General features: G+C 35.8%; 1 protein-coding gene across 1 annotated transcript; it reads left to right on the top strand.

The window, feature by feature from the left end:
- The first annotated feature begins 832 nt into the window (after positions 1-832).
- Positions 833-1,336, top strand: LOC108906108. Its single transcript, XM_018709269.1, has one exon. The coding sequence runs from the start codon at positions 833-835 to the stop codon at positions 1,334-1,336; it is 504 nt and encodes a 167-aa protein (XP_018564785.1).
- The last annotated feature ends 18,277 nt before the right edge of the window (positions 1,337-19,613 follow it).

The following is a 19,613-nucleotide window of genomic DNA, read 5'->3' on the forward strand; positions in this document are numbered from 1 at the left end:
GTCGATATTATAATGTACTTAGTGGCTCTTTTGTCAAGTTATTCAGTGAAACAGGAGTTTGTCCTCCAAATTATTACCAAGGACATATCGGAAAAAAAAATCACCCCCATATCGATTGCTGGCATAAAAATAGGGTGTTCTATTCAATATTTTCAACATAACCTTGGGTTGACCTTGAAATTTAAGGTCAAGGTCACCAACATATCGGTTTCTTGATATCCTAGAACTTTTACCTGAAACTTTTTTTGATAAGACTGAACCCTGTAAAGTTATCCATGTCATTTTGGAACTCTCGTGTAATAAACTATTTATAACCACCACAATCTAGAGTTCAAGAGAGAGAGACAAATCATCATAAATCGTGTTGCAGAAGGGTATAGGACTTGCTTCATTGTACCTATATCATCTGTATAACAATTCAACCGACCATAAGGTTAGGTAAACCGAAATTGTAAAAAAATAAGTGATATGTAATTTCATGTTATTTTATTTCCTTACTGAATACCATATTTCTGCAGAGATCTGCTCTGCAACTAGTGCCCAATGCTGCAGATGATACCCAACCTGAAACTAGTTAACATCCAAACAATAAACAAGGTTATATTCTATTGTATTACCTCAAGGTTCGTATATAGGACGCCTTTTCTTGACTTTTTTCTGGGATTTCTCAGAACATATTTGTAACGAAGCCTTGAATTTAATGAGAGCATAATGGATTTGGCAAAAGTGTGCATAAAATCAACACTCTTTCCATTCCGGGACCAATTCTACGAACAGTCAGAGGGAGCAGCAATGGGTTCACCAATATCTCCAGTCCTGGGCCAATATAAACATGGAAGCCTTCGAGAAAAAAGCCCTGGAATCCACAACGTTGAAGCCTAAGTGCTGGTACCGATGTGTTGACGACACCTTCATCATCTGGCCCCACGGACGCAACACCGCAGCGGATTTTCTGGTTTACATCAGTGGGATACATCCATATATCCAGTTTACCATGGAAGTAGAGAAAAATGCCGTCCTTCCCTTCTTGGATGTCTTGATTGAGAGGACACAAGGAGGCACTTTAGGACATCGAGTATATAGGAAGCCAACTCACACAGACAGATATCTGAATGCGGAGTCCCACCACCACCTAGCCCAGAAACAGGGGATCATAAATACCTTGATTCATCGAACGCGGATCATTAGCGAGCCAAGACACTTGGCTGAGGAACTAGAACACCTAGGCACGGATCTGAGAGGGAATGGCTACACGGCGAGAAATATCGAACCATCTATCAGGAGACATACGCCCATGAAGAAATGGGAGTACTCAGCGACGACGTATCTACCTTAGGTGAAAGGTTGTACAGATAAAATCGGGCGTCTTTTGAAAAAAAGGAATATTAACACAGTATTCAGCACTGTAAACAAGGTGGCAGCAGCGTTTCCAAAGACCTGCAACAACGACCAGTTCCAGGCCCGGTGTGTACAGTATTCCTTGCTCTTGCGGAAAGGTCTACATAGAACAAACAGGAAGGCACATCAACACGAGGTTAAAGGAACACAAAAGTCACCTCAAAAATAACAACTGGGAAAAACCGACAGCAGCAGAGCATAGGACGGACACGGGACACACAGTGGATCTGAATGAAGACCAACATGGTGGTGAGATTTTAGCCCCGACTATACAGAGAAGCATTAGAAATTTACAAAAATTTCAACAGGGGCGGTGGCGGATCTGTCAAATATATGGAAGAAAGTCATCAGTGAAAGCAACCCACTGGAACGTCAACAATGCGTACGAGGTCATCCACCGGAACGTCATGGATCAGTAACCACATCAAATATAAATAGTGACAAGATTAGTAGATCTCCAGTTTCGGAGTAACTTCTGAAGAAAACTTCAAGAGTTGTAAATCGATAGCGTGGCAACCAGCCCCGGAAATCATTCAACCAGATCTCAAACTGGCTCATGACTGGAACATTTTTTTATCCAGTAGGTATACGTATAAATTTAACGACGAAAGCTTCCAAGTGGATTTAATTAGCTAAACAACTCCAGCATAGGATATTCTAATTAACAGCGTAAAGCTGTTTCTTTCTCTCATTTCCTTGGATACGTTTGTTGGGCAAACACAATTATTTCTACTTCGGGGACCTCTTTGAGCGCTTTTTTCTATTTAACGATGTTCCTCGCTGGCTGGAATTGTCGGCTGTAGTTTGCACCGAGGAGCAAATACACAATATAACAATATTAATTGTAATATTCCTTGCACAGCTTGGTAATTGGAGCATATATTTTAACTTATAATTCCAAAATGAAAAAGTATCACCACATTAAATTAATAATTTTACTTGTATACATACTTTCGTCAAAGTCATTTTGTAAAATTAGAGTGATGGAAACTTAAGAAAAAAAAAATAAACCCACAAAGATACAACGAATAAAGCTAATCTCAAATTTTAACCACTCAATGCACAAATAAATTTTATTTGACAGGTAAATCTATGGTAATTTTTACTTCCCCCAAAGCTGTCAATTTACCAAACTTTTTGTCAGTCGCTATAGATAAAAGATTACGACACTTTTTCACTTGTACCCCTCGAATGACTTCTATTTGTAACCCATATTAGTGTCACGAAAATATAAGGCTATCCCAGAGGCAATTTTTAGCAGAAATCCGAGTTTACATAACGCGAAATGGTGTCTTTTGTTAAAGGTAGAGGAATTGGTAAATGATTCGGAAGATACTACATTTAGATGTGTCATAGGACGCGATATATTATTTCACCACGCTTCTGAATTCAATTTCTGTGTTGCACTTCATCCACATTAGATATTGTTTTCTGAATAGCCTGCAATTTCTATTGAATATTGTTTTAACTGGAAAACAGAGGTACACACTGTTAAAAGCGAGTAATGATTAAAATACACATACAAATACAACACATGAGCGACTATTTCCTAGCTATCGTTCTGTTCAGGTGATGGGTATTAATACATTTGGAAAAATACCAAGCGAAATTGCTAGACATACTGGTTTGCCTAATTCAAAGGAGTGAGGAAATGTTTTAAAGTTTAAAGGCATGGTGGTTTAAAGGCAAGAGTTATTACTGATTACTGACAGACCTTTTAATTTAAAAACTTTTATTGCAGAGACCCTTATCAAAGCATTGGAACTTTTCCACTGAAAACTATGTAATAAAACTGTCACTTCTGACACGATCATAGATAAAATATTAATAAATACCTACCTATAAATACATCAGGACTTAAACCTTCCAGACATACTAAAAGGAAGAATTACTATTTCGAACTCGGCGCTCGCTCCGTGGGGCTCCCCATTAGACGGACGGGATAATGGGGGCTCGCCGCATCGTCTACGCGCCTCGCGTCACGCGAACCAGCACTTTTATTTCCGGCACCGGGGCACGCGAGAGCATCCTCTGATCACTATCATTACCGTAACAATCCTTGCCCTTTTTATATATTTTAATTATACCTCAGAAATCCCACGGGCGACGGAAAAATCGGCCTCGCTCTTGCGTGCCGATTTTTGCGGCCGCCAGTGGCGTGTGTGGCCTACGGGCATGTCTCTGAATACCGGAAAAATCACTGGGTCTGTAACTGTAACCGTCGGGATATGGTACGTGCAACAGATAACATTAAAATTGCTAGTGCTAGATAAAATAAAACTTACCATTTCTAGAGGGAATGTTGAAATTGATCCCCATTAGCGAAGATACAGGCATGGCACCGACGCACCCAATTTTGGCGAATATTTTCCCAAATTCCAGGTATTTCCCTAATTGTGTCAGCAGCTTCAAGTATACGGTTTCGCAACTCTTCCACCGCACCGTAGCAATTGGAGTATTGTAAACCAGTGACTCCAAGTGACTCCTAAGATAAAAGTCCATTGGAGTTAGATCGGGTGACCGAGGTGGCCACGGCACAGGACCAAAGCGTCCAATCCATCGCTGAGGAAACATTTCATTCAAAAGTGTCGTTACTTCTTGAGTACTGTGTGGAGGATACCCATCTTGAAGATAAAACATGCGTGCCCGAACTTGTAATGCCACATCGTCCAATAATCCAAGCAACCGGTTCTCCAAAAAGTCAGCAAATGTTGATCCATTTAGTCGTCCTTCAAAGAAATAGGGACCCACAAGTACATCGCCTATTATGCAAGCCCAAACATTTACCGAGAAGCGAGTTTCCCTAATCGCGTGATAATTTTCATCGGCCCATATGTGCATATTATGGAAATTCACTTCATCACGGGTAAATGTCGTCATATCTGTTACACAAACATAAGCAGGAAAGTCTTCTTGATTGGCACATTGTCGTAAAAACCATCTGCAAAAACGCATTCCTTGATCATAATCCGGGGGTAAAATCTGTCGAACTAGTTGCAGATGATAGGGGCGCAACAGCTGGCGCCTTAAGATGCGATGTACGGTACGAGATGAGGTTTCTACTTGCTGTGCGAGTCGTCGAGTACTAATTGTGGGGTATTCGTCAAGATTTTCCAACACTGCGTCTTCAAGGTTCACTTGCTAACCATGTCCTTCTACTCGAGGAATAACACTTCTCGCAGCCGCTGAACGTACTGTAGGATTGTATTTGCACATGGGGGGTGACGTTGTGGCCATCGTTCCCGGTACAACCTAGTCGCCGCGAGTGCATTTTCTCCAGCTGCACCATACACTAAATACACTACCATACCATCCACTACAGTTAATGCATTGTTTTATCAGTTCATTGTAAAACTAGTTCGTGCACAAACTAAAAAATTAAGCAAAGTAAGAAATAAGAATCTCGTTTCTAATGTAATCGGCACGCTATTCTTATTTTTTACTTCTTTATAAAAATTACACTGTCACTATTGTGGAATTACAAAATAAAAGCTTTTGTCTGGAATCTTTCACTTTTTAACACTGATGGGGTCGATGGACGATGCTTAATATTTAATAATTAAGTGAATATTGAATCCAATACAAATACAAAATCAGTTGCATGCATAAATTTTTTGACAATGTAACTTAACCTTCTTTTAGTATTACAAAGTATTAAATTATATGGACTTAAATTATAAGGTTGCATCTCGGGTCGCATAAAAGATTTCCAAAGTTTTTAATAAATGACATAGGGTCGGCCTTCATTTTCGTTGAATAAATGAACTTTAATTTACAAAAAAGAACGCGAAGATAGAACTTTTTCGTATACGACTTTTCTATTACAAATATCATCAGGATATTGTAGTTTAATTTTTATAGACACCCTGTATATGAGTTATTGCAACCTTCCAATAGCAACTTTATCAAAAGTCTTGCTAAAATCAGGATATAAGACATCAACTGGCTCGGAATGATCAAGAGCTCCAGAGTCCAATCATTGAGACAATGAAAAAGGTTGGTGGTAGTAGATCTACCCGGAAAAAAACCTTGTCGACATACCGAAATAACCTTGTTGTCGAGCAAACATTTTTGTCATTGACAATAATCTTTTCCATAATTTTACACTCAGTTGCAGTAAGACTAATTTGTAGATAGTTCTCAACGGTAAATTTATTACTGTTTTTAAATAATGGTATAACAGATGCTATTTTCCAAGCATTGGGAAGTGATGATGTTTATGAGTTCTGAATAATTATTAGAAAATGAACATATCTTTGAAACTGATGTAGGAAGGCCACCCGGGCTAGTAGTTGATTTAGACAAAGTAGCTAATTTATCAACAATACTGACTACCCTGTATGGTTAATTGGTATAATTTGTATAAAAAGAGTTGGCAAACATATTAGCTACTTTTTCTTTATCACTAACTACTCTCTAATCACGCACTCCTGGTAGTGACTAATATTGCTGATTGTATATCATAGTTATAAGAATAGTTATAAAAATGTTAGTTTGACCATATGTTAAAGATCGCACTCTGCTGTCTCTCCCAGTAATATTTTGTGACTATTTTTTTGAGGTAAAAATCTTTTACATATATGATATATATATTACAAAGTAAAATTTAATTTGGCATAAAAACACGGTAGTTGCTACTATCTCTCAGTAAAACTAAATTCGCAACAACCTATACATTATCTGAATATACCTTACACTTATATTTGTGCGTTATATGAACAATTTATAAAATTGAATAGACTACACACACACGAGAAGATTAACAGCCTAAGAAGATATAGCTATACCATTAATGAATTAAATACACAACATATTTATGGTAAAATAATAACTGATAAAACACCACTTATTTATATTAGGCATTAAAAACAAAGCCATAAAACCAATAATTTAAATAAATTTAATTGAAATTACCAGTTTCACGAATTTATGGTTTCTTTTATGGTAGATAGGTACTAATTTTAATGTCTGTTGCTTAATTCCATATTTAAATTTTCCAGATTTTTTCGTCTGAACACAATTAAGTATGTAAATAGGTTGTCCACAGTGACATTCTATATAAAATATTACAAACATAAATACAAGACATTTATTAAAAAAATGTAAAGAAATAACAAAATTACTTTTTTGTTTATACTGTTGCGTAGAAATTCCTCTAAATAATAGCAAGTGATGACGTCTGTACTACGAACTCTCATAACATTTACAACTCGATTTAAAATTACAATTCTGTTACGTCTTAGCATGTCGCTAACTTGGCAGTACCAACAACGGCCAATAGCAGCTGTTAACCACACTTAAGTGCAAGCCTACAACATTTGTACATAGAGAAGTGAAAAATTTAATGCAAGTTTTACTTATGATGTACGGTACGTGTGTATCCACCGATTATCCTGTAGAATATTGTTATCAAGTAATTACTGACATTTTGTATTTAAAATAATGTTATTAACCTCAAACTTGGAAAATTAAGATCGCTTTGTAGTTCGAAAACGGTAGAAGATCATGTAACTTGATACAATATACAGGGTGATTCAGGTTTAATCTGGATAACTTCAGGAATCGACAGAACAGGTTAAAATAATGTTCATTCACGATATAAAAAAAGTAGGACTTTTTTCCCGTTTTTCCCTCATAACTTTTGAATTTAATAATACTTTTAACGATGATTTTCACAAACGTCAGTTTATACTGCGAGTTTTGCTTTTCATGGGTTGCTATGACGTTAAATGAAATTTACGCGTATGGGGCGCTACACTGTCACGAATTTCTTTGAATATCTCAGAAACAAGGCCAAATATCGAAAAAAAAAACAAGTGACGAAAAAGTTTCAAAATTAATGCGGATTTTTTTTTTAAAATTTTGAAATAATGTAAGAGGGGAGTAGCACACAAAATACACTTCTAAGAGGGGTAGGTGGTCAAACTTAAGGAACTTATGTAAGATCATAAAGAGTGTCTGTGTTCCGAATTTCACTTCAATCGGATGACTGGTTCAAAAGTTATATAGGAAAAACGGGAAAAAATTGCTACTTCAACGCCCTCTATCTCCGAAACGGTGCGATTTATGAAATAAGTTTATATCATGAATGAACATTATTTTAACCTGTTCTACCGATTCCTGAAGTTATTCAGATTAAACCTGAATCACCCTGTATATCCTTTTACACTGCTCTTATTAATTCAATTCAAATTAATGCCTTTCCCTAACGTGCCGTAACATTTTTTTAAATTATTTATAATGATAATAATCAAGCATGCAAACCGTTCTGATTATCATACCAAATTGTGCACATTTTGTGCGACACCTATGCTGATGTGTCGGCGTGACTTTCTGCCGACATAAATTTAATGTCCTGCTAAATAGCGCGTGGATATGCTCAAGCTTTCGACTTTCAGGGCAATTAAACGTCAATAAAACCGACAGGCTGGCATTAGGTATGTAAATAGGGACAGAGAGTAGCTTAGGAGGTTTTTAAAGTTTCGCTTTCGGGTTTCTTTTCGCTACGTGCACCAGTAAGTTCGAGTTTTTTAATAAAAAAATGCTAAAAGGTAGCACACATAATGTATTTGGGAATGGTCTATAATTATCTAAAAAATATGACATTACAAAAATTTGAATTTGAAATTTAATTTGACTGCAATTTTGTTAAAGGGTGCAAAATTGTCATCAGAATATATCTAAGGACCGTCTTTTAAATGATGGCACAGGTGGTATGCTGTTAGTATTTTTGTCACACAAAAAACCTCATTTATAAATACATTGGAAAGCAACAGCCCCATCTTCGAACCCCGAGGCATACCTGACGGGGGTATAAGCTGATCCGATTGCTGCCCAAAAAATTCAGCGTGCTGATAACGACGATATAAATAAGATCTTAAGAACTGATGAATCTGTTAATCTGTTAATTTTTACGTAAGCAAATATTCGGACAGGCCATTTCAAAAGTTTAGAAACATTATTTACAAGGAATTTTCCTTAAAATAATCGACACCATTGCCTCCTTGCGAGACACGTTATCGAACTCCCCGTTCGAATATAAATACGTGCCAAAATGTCACAAAAACGCTGAAACACAACACCTCATTTGAATAAATTTGAATTCGCCAGTCGTGATCCAACAAAATCTCCATAGTAGGCTAGCAATTACTCGAGAGGTGGTGAAAGGTGGATAACGTTAAAAAATTAAAAAATCGTAATTTAATGCTATTATAAATATTCCATTAAAAACTTCTTACTTATTTACAACTTCCAATGATATTCTGCGATAAACGGTTGTCGATGGACTTTATTGAAACTGTATTGTGGAAACATTATAACTGTAGATTTTTACTGGAGAGTGATAAAATTATGTAGTTGTGTCCAACATATAACGAGACTTAGATATAAACAGCAAACATATAAAAATATGAGGTTAACTAGTACCGGTAAGATAATTTCCAGATGACACCTATTAAATATCACCTTTGAGGCAAGGTCGAAAATGATGAGAAATGAACTGTATACTTTAAATTAGAGGACGATATGTCAACACCTTTACACACTTTGGCAAGAGAAAATAGATACATATTTCTAAAAAAAGTTGTTCAAACATAGGTCCGATTATGTTTTGAAGTTTTTGTAAGTCGCAAATAGTATCTTTAAATGTCTCCCTTTCTCTCCTTATGTAACTATTGGTGTGCCCCAAGGTTCCCATTTAGAGCCACTGCTATTTGTAATCTATCTNCCGTTCGAATATAAATACGTGCCAAAATGTCACAAAAACGCTGAAACACAACACCTCATTTGAATAAATTCGAATTCGCCAGTCGTGATCCAACAAAATAGTAATATACTCGAGAGGTGGTGAAAGGTGGATAACGTTAAAAAATTAAAAAATCGTAATTTAATGCTATTATAAATATTCCATTAAAAACTTCTTACAATTATTATTTACAACTCCCGATGATATTCTGCGATAAACGGTTGTCGATGGATTTTATAGAAACTGTACTGTGGAAACATATAAAACATTATAACTGTAGATTTTTACTGAAGAGTGATAAAATTATGCAGTTGTGTCGAACGAACATATAACGAGACTTAGGTATAAACGGCAAACATATAAAAATATGGGGTTAACTAGTACCGGTAAGATAATTTCCAGATGACACCTGTTAAATATCACCTTTGAGGCAAGGTCGAAAATGATGAGAAATGAACTGTATACTTGAAATTAGAGGATGATTATTAGTCAACACCTTTACACACTTTGGCAAGAGAAAATAGATACATATTTCTAAAAAAAGTTGTTCAAACATAGGTCCGATTATGTTTTGAAGTTTTTGTAAGTCGCAAATAGTATCTTTAAATGTCTCCCTTTCTCTCCTTATGTAACTATTGGTGTGCCCTAAGGTTCCCATTTAGAGCCACTGCTATTTGTAATCTATCTTAACGACATGCCTTGTTATTCTAGAGCACAATAATTATCTTTCTCTATAAAATTTTGTAGAACTCAATCTGAGTGGAACATAATCCGCTCAAAACAAAAAAAACATGGGATAATAAGTATCAATACAAAAAATAGTCGTTTTTTCTCAATATAGGAATCAGTGACGTTGCAACAAAAAAATTGAAGGGGCTAATAATGTTGAAAAAAGCTCGAAAATAAGTATTGCTCTGTGGATTATTTCGAAAAGTAATTTATACAGAGTCATTTATAGAACATTCTATCACCTATACTGCTCTCAAAAAAAAAAAACATCTGTGAACTTTTATTTAAACGAACTTGTTTTTAAAGTATCACCTGTACAATTTTGTCGGTGGAATATTGCAACACCTTGTATATTAAACCCTTATGTATAGTTATGGTTAACAAAGACCAAAGATCTCCATTCTGCAAAGATCCTTTGCAGAATGGAGGTGAAAATAAAAAAGTAAAAAAATTAAGTAAGAAAAAATTTCAGGCAGTTCTTAAATATTTAATACCTAAATAAAAGTATACTGGACAATATTCAGAAACATTGGAATTTATTGAAAATCCAGACAACCTTTTTGTTGATATTTAAACAAAATAATTTGCCTGATAAAAAAAAATTTTTTGAAAACAAATTTTTCCAGAAACTATGAAGAAAAATGATCAGGTCTGAAAAATTTTAACTCTTAAAGAGTGATATAAACTTTAATTAAATTTATACTAAATCTTATTAGTTCTCAAAGACTAAAAGAGTTGTTTTAAAAAAAACTCCCTGTTACTGTCAAAAACATACTTCATTATTAACCTGATAATGCCTATATAATTAACGACCAAGTTTCTCCGTGTAATAGGATACTGGTCTATTTAACTAACCATCGAACTCGAACTATTTGGCAGTTCAAGTTTTGCAAATCCATGTCAGAACTAGCACGAAATAGAACTTTGCGACATTATTGGGTCTCAAAATGGGCTGTTTGCAGAAACTTGGGATATCTATAAATGTCGTTTAACATTTAATAGACGAATTACAAAAATGACAACAAAATTGAAGAGAAAAATATCTCTTACGAATAAAATGATTTAACCAATATGGAACTAGAAAAATATATATTTGTCTATACAGACAAAATACATATATCTCACTTCTGATTTGGTTCTATGAGGTCCGATATTCAGTGGCAAGAAAGTATGTCATTCTGTCAATTCTAGTATATTTATTTTAGATTATTCAGGTTGTACTTACAACTATTGCATGAAAAAAAAAATAGCAGTTGCGCAAAGCGCCAGTGGCAATAAATAGGTGTAAATAATCATTACTAACGAGTATAATAAGTATTATCTATCCTCGGCTTTCTCTTTCCAATTTCAATTATGTAAAAGCGTCAAACAAAGCGCTCGTACAATAAAGCACGCCTGAGAGAGGAATGCCGCCACAAAAGATTTTTATTGCGAAAGTGGTAATCCTATTTTCCCGCATCACATCGATCCCGGTATAATGCATTAATATAATTAAACTAATCTGCATAATATAGCTCCCCACCGAGACTGCATTAGAGAATATGAGCTCTATTATTATTTTTAATGTTGCAGCGGTGCCAGCCGGACTTTTGTACTCGTTGGAGGTTTCCGTTTAGTCCTGTGCCAGGTAGTTGGGAAAGTTTAAACTTTTTAGGTCGATTTAGCCAGAAATAAGCTTTAATCAGGTCATAAATGTATACCCAGAAAGCGGTATCCTACCATGAATCTTTTAAAGCACTTGGTTTTCCTCTAATATTTTTATAATTATTCTAAATATAGGTTTACTATTGGAAATGGAACTAATCATTTATTTGAATCAAATATAAACTTTCCACGTTTCCGAAATCTCAAACGTTTAACTGAAATCCAGCAGTATAACGCAAATTAGCGGGATAACGGTTGACCAAAGCCGACCGCAACTTAAACGCACATACCTGATTGACTATGCCTGGAGACCCCCTATTGGTTAGCAGTTCTGCTGTGAAGGTCCCTTTCCGCATATTAGAGCCTATAATTTAACGAGTCCCACACCACTATGCCAATACCCTTATGATTTCATTACTCAGGACATCGCATCATTCTTTGAAAAATTCATAAGCCGCCTTTTCCTAGATTTCATATTTTTTTCGTCGCTTTCATCGCTATTCATCTTTAAACAACTTCAATACTTGTCAAAATCTTCTACTGACAGGCAACTGTGAACGCCTATATTGTTATTGATGTAAGTGTTCACGTAAGAGCTCGGTAAACTTTATTGAGCTCTTATGTCACTTACCAAATAGGAATAACTTGTAACAAATTCTAAAGGATGAAATAATAATCCAAATAATTAGAATACACTTATAAAATATTTTCTTGTGTACAGAAGAGACTAGGAAGTAGTTATCGTCGAGATTTGCTTCAGCGTTTCGTATTCTCCAAATCTATCGGTTCAATCTACTTAAAATATCCTCGAGAGACGAGAACAGTCCCAAGTGAGTTTATACGAAGAAGAGAACATCATCAACCGGATAATGCAGGCACAGAAACACCATACCGCTTATAAAGCCGTTCCATTTTCCGAATTGGAACAACCGAAGCGGGCTATAGTCGTCACCTTTCGCCCCCACATAAATTCCCACAGTGAACTTTACGAGACAATAAGATAAATTTAACGCTTTTAAGAAAATGGGGAATATTCGCGAAAAATACACAGGACCGCCATTAGCCTTCCCGCGGCATCCTGTTGGAAATAGTCGGCCTTCCTCTCGTCCCGGGGCCGCGTAATAAAGTGCCAAGTTGGGATCGGGGAAAGAAACGCCGGATCCGCGGTTGTCGCTCTGGCGACGTCGTTAATCAAGTTGTTTGATTGTCGTTCGGGTCGTACCCTAGGTTAGCCTTTCCGCAGGCTAGAACCATCTGCAGGAAAACGACTTGCTGTGGGACCCTTTCATGTCTTTCGAGACGTTAACATCTCTGAAAGGACTTTTAGACTTATTGCACTTTATAAAGAGAGTTGGATGATGCTGATGCTGACGACGATGATCGACGTAACGCACACTTTCGCTTGTTATCAACAGAGCTTTTGATTATTGGGATTTTTGCACACAATGTGGATTTAACTATTATCATCTAGAAGGCCTTTACGTGTATTATTCCTCAGATTTATTAGCTTTCAAATAACATTGACCCCGATGCAACAAGATCAAATGGAGTCTTAATAAAGCGACCAAAAAAACCTCGAGTATTCCCACTGAACCCTATTACAAGTTACTCAGTTTAACCTCAAAATGACATTGATCTTGACCGGATAGAGATAAAAGGAACCCTAATTTGGACTCACCGACCCGAGAAAACATTTAATTATTTTGGTTGCCTCCTCTATAGTGGATTTTTCTCATATTGACCTTGGAATTACCTTATAATGACCTTGAACCTGATCTAACAAGATCAAACAGACCTCTCCGACTCAAAAATATATAATAACCGTGGATGCCCCACCGTAGGGGATCTTTTTCAGTTTGACCGTGAAACGACCTTTAACCTGACCTGACAAGGTCAAATGGACCTCAGATTCGGACTCAGCGACCTCGAAAACATAAGGATATAGCGGTCGAATCCGATGCACAGGCATTTTTTTTGTGGGACTCTGTTATTACAGACAACAATTATATATACAGAATTATTTAAAATTGCTTATAATTGTGTAATCAGGTAAACCAAATATATTTTGTATATTATACATAGAAATACTTCGAAATATACTGAAAAAATCTGTGAACAATTTGGCATACGTCGAAAACTTCGTAGTATGCTCGTAGAAGGACCTCGAAATACATCAAAACAAATTCAAAATAGCTCAAAGGTCAGACGGGAAACGTCAGTGATCAAGCAGCCAAATGTCAATGACAGGAAGTGAAATGTCAACAATTAGAGACTAACGGTCAAATGCTGAAAGATAAAGATCAATAAGGGGTGGCCAAAAGTCAGTGATAGGATGCTAAAAATCAGTGACCGTAGGTTAAAGGCCAATGATCGGAGACCAAAAATCTAATAGCCGAAGACCAAAGGTCAATACTCAGAGACCAAAGGTCAATAACTAAATGTCTTGTTAAGTCAGTCGCGGAAGTCAATTCGATGTATTTTGAGGTTTTTCCTGTCCAGTTTTTCGATATATCTCAACGCATCCTGAAGTGTATCTTAAAGTATCCTGAAGTGTTCGACATATTTCGAAATATTTAACGATTTTTTGAAGGATTTTCGGGAATTTCGATGTAAATAGATGTTTAATAATTTAAAGGTATTAAGTATTCCAAGGTATTGATAAGTTTTTGAAGTCTTTATAGGTATATCGACATCGACGTATTTAGTGGTTTTTGAAGATAAATTTTTATTGCTATTTTGATGTATTCTGCTGTGTTTAGATTTTTGATATATTTTACTGTATACCACAACGATTTAGAAGAATTTTTATGCGTTCATCACTCAGTCAATATTCGTTAAGTCATCATTACACTTTTATTATCTGGAATAAATAAATATCGTTACTATTAATAAGCTAGAATGGAAAATGAACGATTAATGATTGAAATACCCTTAAGTAGATATCCATTTGTGAGCAAATAGTACCAATAGGAATATGAGGGAATGATCATTATTATGAGTTCAATTAAATATAAGGTACAGTTACATTAGACTTATCGCTTGTCAACTCGCTATAAAGTGACATGTCCACAGCTTTTACCGACTTAAAGAAGTTAAGCACTAGTAATTGTCTTCTTCGAAAAATCGATTTGTTTATGCCATATTCCCCTTATGGTCATGTTTCTTGAAGTCATTTGAAGTACAAACACACTTTATAATGCTAATTTATGGGGCACTGAACGATTTGATTATTGTTATTACTGCTAAATAGCTTCGAACCACGCATACTACTTACTGAGATCATTTGCAGGAAAAATAAGTTGTCAAGCCTTTCTGTTTATGTTCTACAACGACCATTAACTACATTTATATGTAAACCGACCGGCAATTATACATAATTAAATTATCTCCGCACAGATAATGTCCAGATACGAACCACCGACATTCATGAAATGATTCTACAAACGTGTTTAGTCGGCTTGGGCACATATCTGATTTTGCCATCTGTAAAAAAATTGCGTTTGGAGCAGCGGCAAGGTGAGGACGAGATGAGCGATTTCGTATAAAAAATAATAATAACCAATAGGGGCCCCGGGCTGGTGAACCTGTTCAAGGTTATTGCCACTAGGTTATCCATTCGATATACACAGATGCAATCTCTCCCAATGGATGTGCTAATCGCAACGGAACATTTCAGTTGTGAAGCCAATACAGGACCGTAATCGCCCAGATACTTTTAAGCTCTAAGGAAGTCTACACATACACATAAATATTTCGTTTTTGTATCATATCGCAGTAAGTTATGGTAATCAAAATTTATTTACAGTTTGTATACTATGTTTTAATAACATCGAAACAGTTGTCAAAAATTGTAAACAATATTTTTCGAAACATTAGAAACACTTATCAATAGTTTATTTTTTCAAATTCCCTTGTGAAACCTTATTTTTTAACTTTTTTTTTGTAATTTTCATACCCCGCCGCTGGACAAGATAGTGACCTCAAACAACGGGGCGCGTTGGTCTCAGCGTATGCACAATTCGGAATTGGGATATGCATTGTTGTCGAATTCTATAATTTAAAGAAACCAAATTTTCACATCACCCGTCGTGAGATGCTGCTCTTTGGCGCGTTACTTCTGTTATGTGGATGTTCCTCAGGAACCTTATCACTCCACATAAGCGAAAATTTAGTCCTTTTAAATAACATCATGACACAGTAGTACTTAATAAGTCCAACATTGACGTATTGGCGTTCTAAGCTCCCATAATCTCATAAATGTTGAACCAATCTTAAAAACATTTTGTTATTCGGTCTTCAGTTTTCTCCGGACAAAAAGTAAAGTCTAACCACATCAGCTTTTTCTTGACTCGTATACAAGTTTTTTCATAATACCGTTCCAAAGCCTGAAATAAATTACTTTCATAAGGCCTTACACCACACAAAGGCACTTTGCGGATACTAAATAAATAGAAATGTAATACACTCGTTTACCATACCGTCATATCATACCAGGTGTGAAGACAATTTGCAGTTGTCGCGTCTCAGAGATGGTATGGCATTTCATCAGCATAGCTGTGACTAACCTACGTTCCCTTCGGGAGCGTTCGGAATATGATGGGATTCTGCTTAAATTTAAACTGTGACGGTAATAGTAGTATAGGTCAGATAAACTAGGACAATGTCAGAAGATACTGAGATTCACAAATACATATACTGCTTTAAAAAATAGAAATACATAATAATAAATAATCTGGATAGTATTTTTATTTATTTTTTATTATGTTCATCTTTTAAAACAACAAAAATAATTATTTTAAATCATAAATTAGTTTTATTTATTAAAATAACACGTCGGTAAGTTATCGCCTCGTATAAACCTTGTAAATAAGCATTGAAGTGTATTGTACTTATAAAATCGGTTGCATTCACAATATTAAAAGTATTGCGAATTCAAAGAAAACGAAACTTTGTATGCAAACAGTGAGGAGATGCAAGAAAATAAATTAGTTTTTTAACGCCCGTAAATAAACACGTATTGCAAATTATTTTCTACAACGTTCAATGACCCTACTAGGCATCACAACAAACTGTAGTGAAATTCTGATGCTTTTAGTTAAGGTTACAGCTTGCGTATGGTTCGTAATTTGCTTAAATCCCTTGTTTGTTTGTATGACTTGCACATTTTCGGTTAACAATGTATTTCAGTTGAATAGATGGAATCTGCTCTATAAATAAGGCATTAATTTTTCCGTTAACGCTCATCTAGTTTATTTTTAAACAAGTTAGGCGGGCAACGAACATTTTAATCATATATTTACTTGTGAAATTTTCTAGTGTCTTCCGCATTAATCATATCTCAGTCAAACAGGTCAATCTTCGTTCGAACTTAATAATTTTTAACAGTAAAAAAAAATTGAGGTGAACCATCTTTGAATTTATCAGCTGCCTAATTTAAAGAAACCCAATATTTCAACAGTAAGTTAACATTTTATGATCTAGTTTTAATCGTATGAGAAACAGCTTACCAAAAGTGTGAGAAATCAAGCCTTGCGTGAATATTTTTTTTCGTGGTGAAATTTTCGAGGTTACATTCTGACATTTAAACGAAGTGGCGCAACATTTACATCATTAAGTTCGTAAATTGGTTCCATATTAGTATATTCACTTATTTTTTAAATTAGTTCCATATTAGAACACACATAATATATAATTTTCTACCCACTATAATCTTCCAAATTTGACGAATGGGTGTCTGTTTAAAATTAGAACGTTACTTAATCGTTTCTTCTAGGATTTCGCTATAACATATGAGTGTACGAAAACAGATTAATGTGTTTTATATTATCAAAACAAATCGCGATGTTAATAAAGTAAATATTGGGAAAAGGCAGTTTATTTTCATTTCCCTCCATACATTGACATTTAAAATGTTTACACAAAAATTAACACCGTTAGATTTTTACTGAACATCACCGTCGCTATATCCATAAAATACATCACAATAGACCATTCTGTTAAGCAGCACGGAACTGCGTTCACATTTCTCTGAATCGCAAATGAACATACATACGTACATTGGTAAATGGTCGGCGATTGCATTAAATTGCAATTACATCAGGACCGCCGTGTGCGGCTAAAACAACGTTGCCAACTGAAGAACGAAGAACCACAACATGCACTGCATAGAAATCAAAGCAACCAAAAATTAATTTAGCTATTAACTCAACAATACATTTCGAAATAATTACTGTGTCGTAGTATGTACAAAATCGCCTATGTTTCGAATACGCTCAGGAAAAATCGCGGAAGTTCCACACGAGACTCTACGGACACGCAATCGATCTACCATCGCTCCAGAGACCTTCATAACCTTTATTGATATAAAAAATCGCTGATCTTCCCAAATTTCGACCGTCGAGCCACCAGGACGCGATACAGCACGCTAAACGTCCCCATTCCTTCAGATGATGACCACGACCTTTGCAAAAGTTTTCCATTAGACCGCCAAAGAGAAATGAGGAAATGAAAATTTCACCCCACTTTCGAAATTTTCGCAGAATGGATTGACTTCAAAATTCACCTTCTGCAAGACCTTCGGATCAATCTGCTAAGTTTTAGATTCCAAACAATACGCAAACTGCCAGAAGTGCAGACGTCGCTCCTCGCAATCCACCTCGTCGGCGAGTGAACGTGCACCCTTGTTATTTGCGGTTATTTAACCAGAGTATAGTACCTGGCCAGAGTGTGACTGACTCCACTATCTAAAAGAATTCGTATCTGAAACCGCATGAACAAAGGTTCTATCAAACAGCATTCAAATAAATCATATATTTTAATCTCAATCTGAGTTATCATTTCTTTACATAAAGATCCTTAAACTCGAGATCAAACGCTCTCAGTTATACGCTGAAAATAAAGTTTTCATACGAAGTCCGTACATAAATACATAAACATTAATGAATAAAAACAGTGATTTTCAAACACTAGAGTATCAGACCCGAAAAAGTACTATTCAGGGTGAAACAAAAAACATTTTTTTCCAGTGTCCTAAATTGTAAAAAACCAATGCCAGGGCTCCTGAGGCCGTGTAGGTCGCACCAATTAGCAACAGATTAGATCGTAGACTCTCCATCTGAGTACCTTCACGATGGCAGAGGATCGGAAATCTTATTTTCCCTTGTTGGACATTACAATCTCTCCAACCCCATCATGCGGGCCTACGACCCTTTAATGATGCTCAGAGGAGAGACTAACAGGTCTCCTCAACCGGGAACTAGCGGAAATGAACAAATCCGCAACCTGGCGCACAAGGTGGGGCTGCACAGAGGACAGGTGACCTACTGCGACAAGGCGATCAACCTGGGACTTATCGCTCCATGAAGTTGAAACTTACGTCATTCTACTACAACTGTCATTATATAGACTTTTGTTTAATTTATCTGAATTATTAGTTTCAGAAATTAAAATATAAATATTAGTAATATTTACTGGTTACTGGTATCTTATGTCTATTGGTTGTACAAAAGTAATCACGTGATGAAGAATATGTATAAATGAGATTTATAATCAGGTGGATTATTATTGTACTGGTAGCACGATTATGGTAAGGTAGAAAAAAGTTGTGCGCGTAAAAATGACAAAACTGTTGAATTATATTGCCAAAATTTCAGAAAGGCTGTTGCTTTAAGAATTAAGTATTTCAAGGTAAATTCATATATCTGCAACAATAATACGTCTTTGAATTGTAAACTGCATTTGTTAGTAAACTACAAAGTGTCTTTCAGATCACATTTAGCATTTGAAGTATGGCACAGATCATTATTATATAAAAATATGAGATCTGACGTAAAACACGTAATATTGGCAACGTCCACCGTTGGAGCGTAGCCCTGAGAAAAGATACCGCCAGAGAATAAGAAGGAGCGCAAAGGGCGCAGCCAGACGTATGCATTACATGATAGAATGTGTTGAATCGCCCGTGTTTTATCCTGGACGTATTTCCGCATATCTCTAATGGCGTCCGGTTTCACATCAAGGCTACCTTTTATGATATGTCGCTGGTGCAACGCGCTATGTCGCGGAAAGGATTCGTTTTCTTTAGTCGGTAATTTCCGGG

This window comes from Anoplophora glabripennis, unplaced genomic scaffold (assembly GCF_000390285.2).
Source record: "Anoplophora glabripennis isolate ALB-LARVAE unplaced genomic scaffold, Agla_2.0 scaffold74, whole genome shotgun sequence".
NCBI classification, from domain to species: domain Eukaryota; kingdom Metazoa; phylum Arthropoda; class Insecta; order Coleoptera; family Cerambycidae; genus Anoplophora; species Anoplophora glabripennis.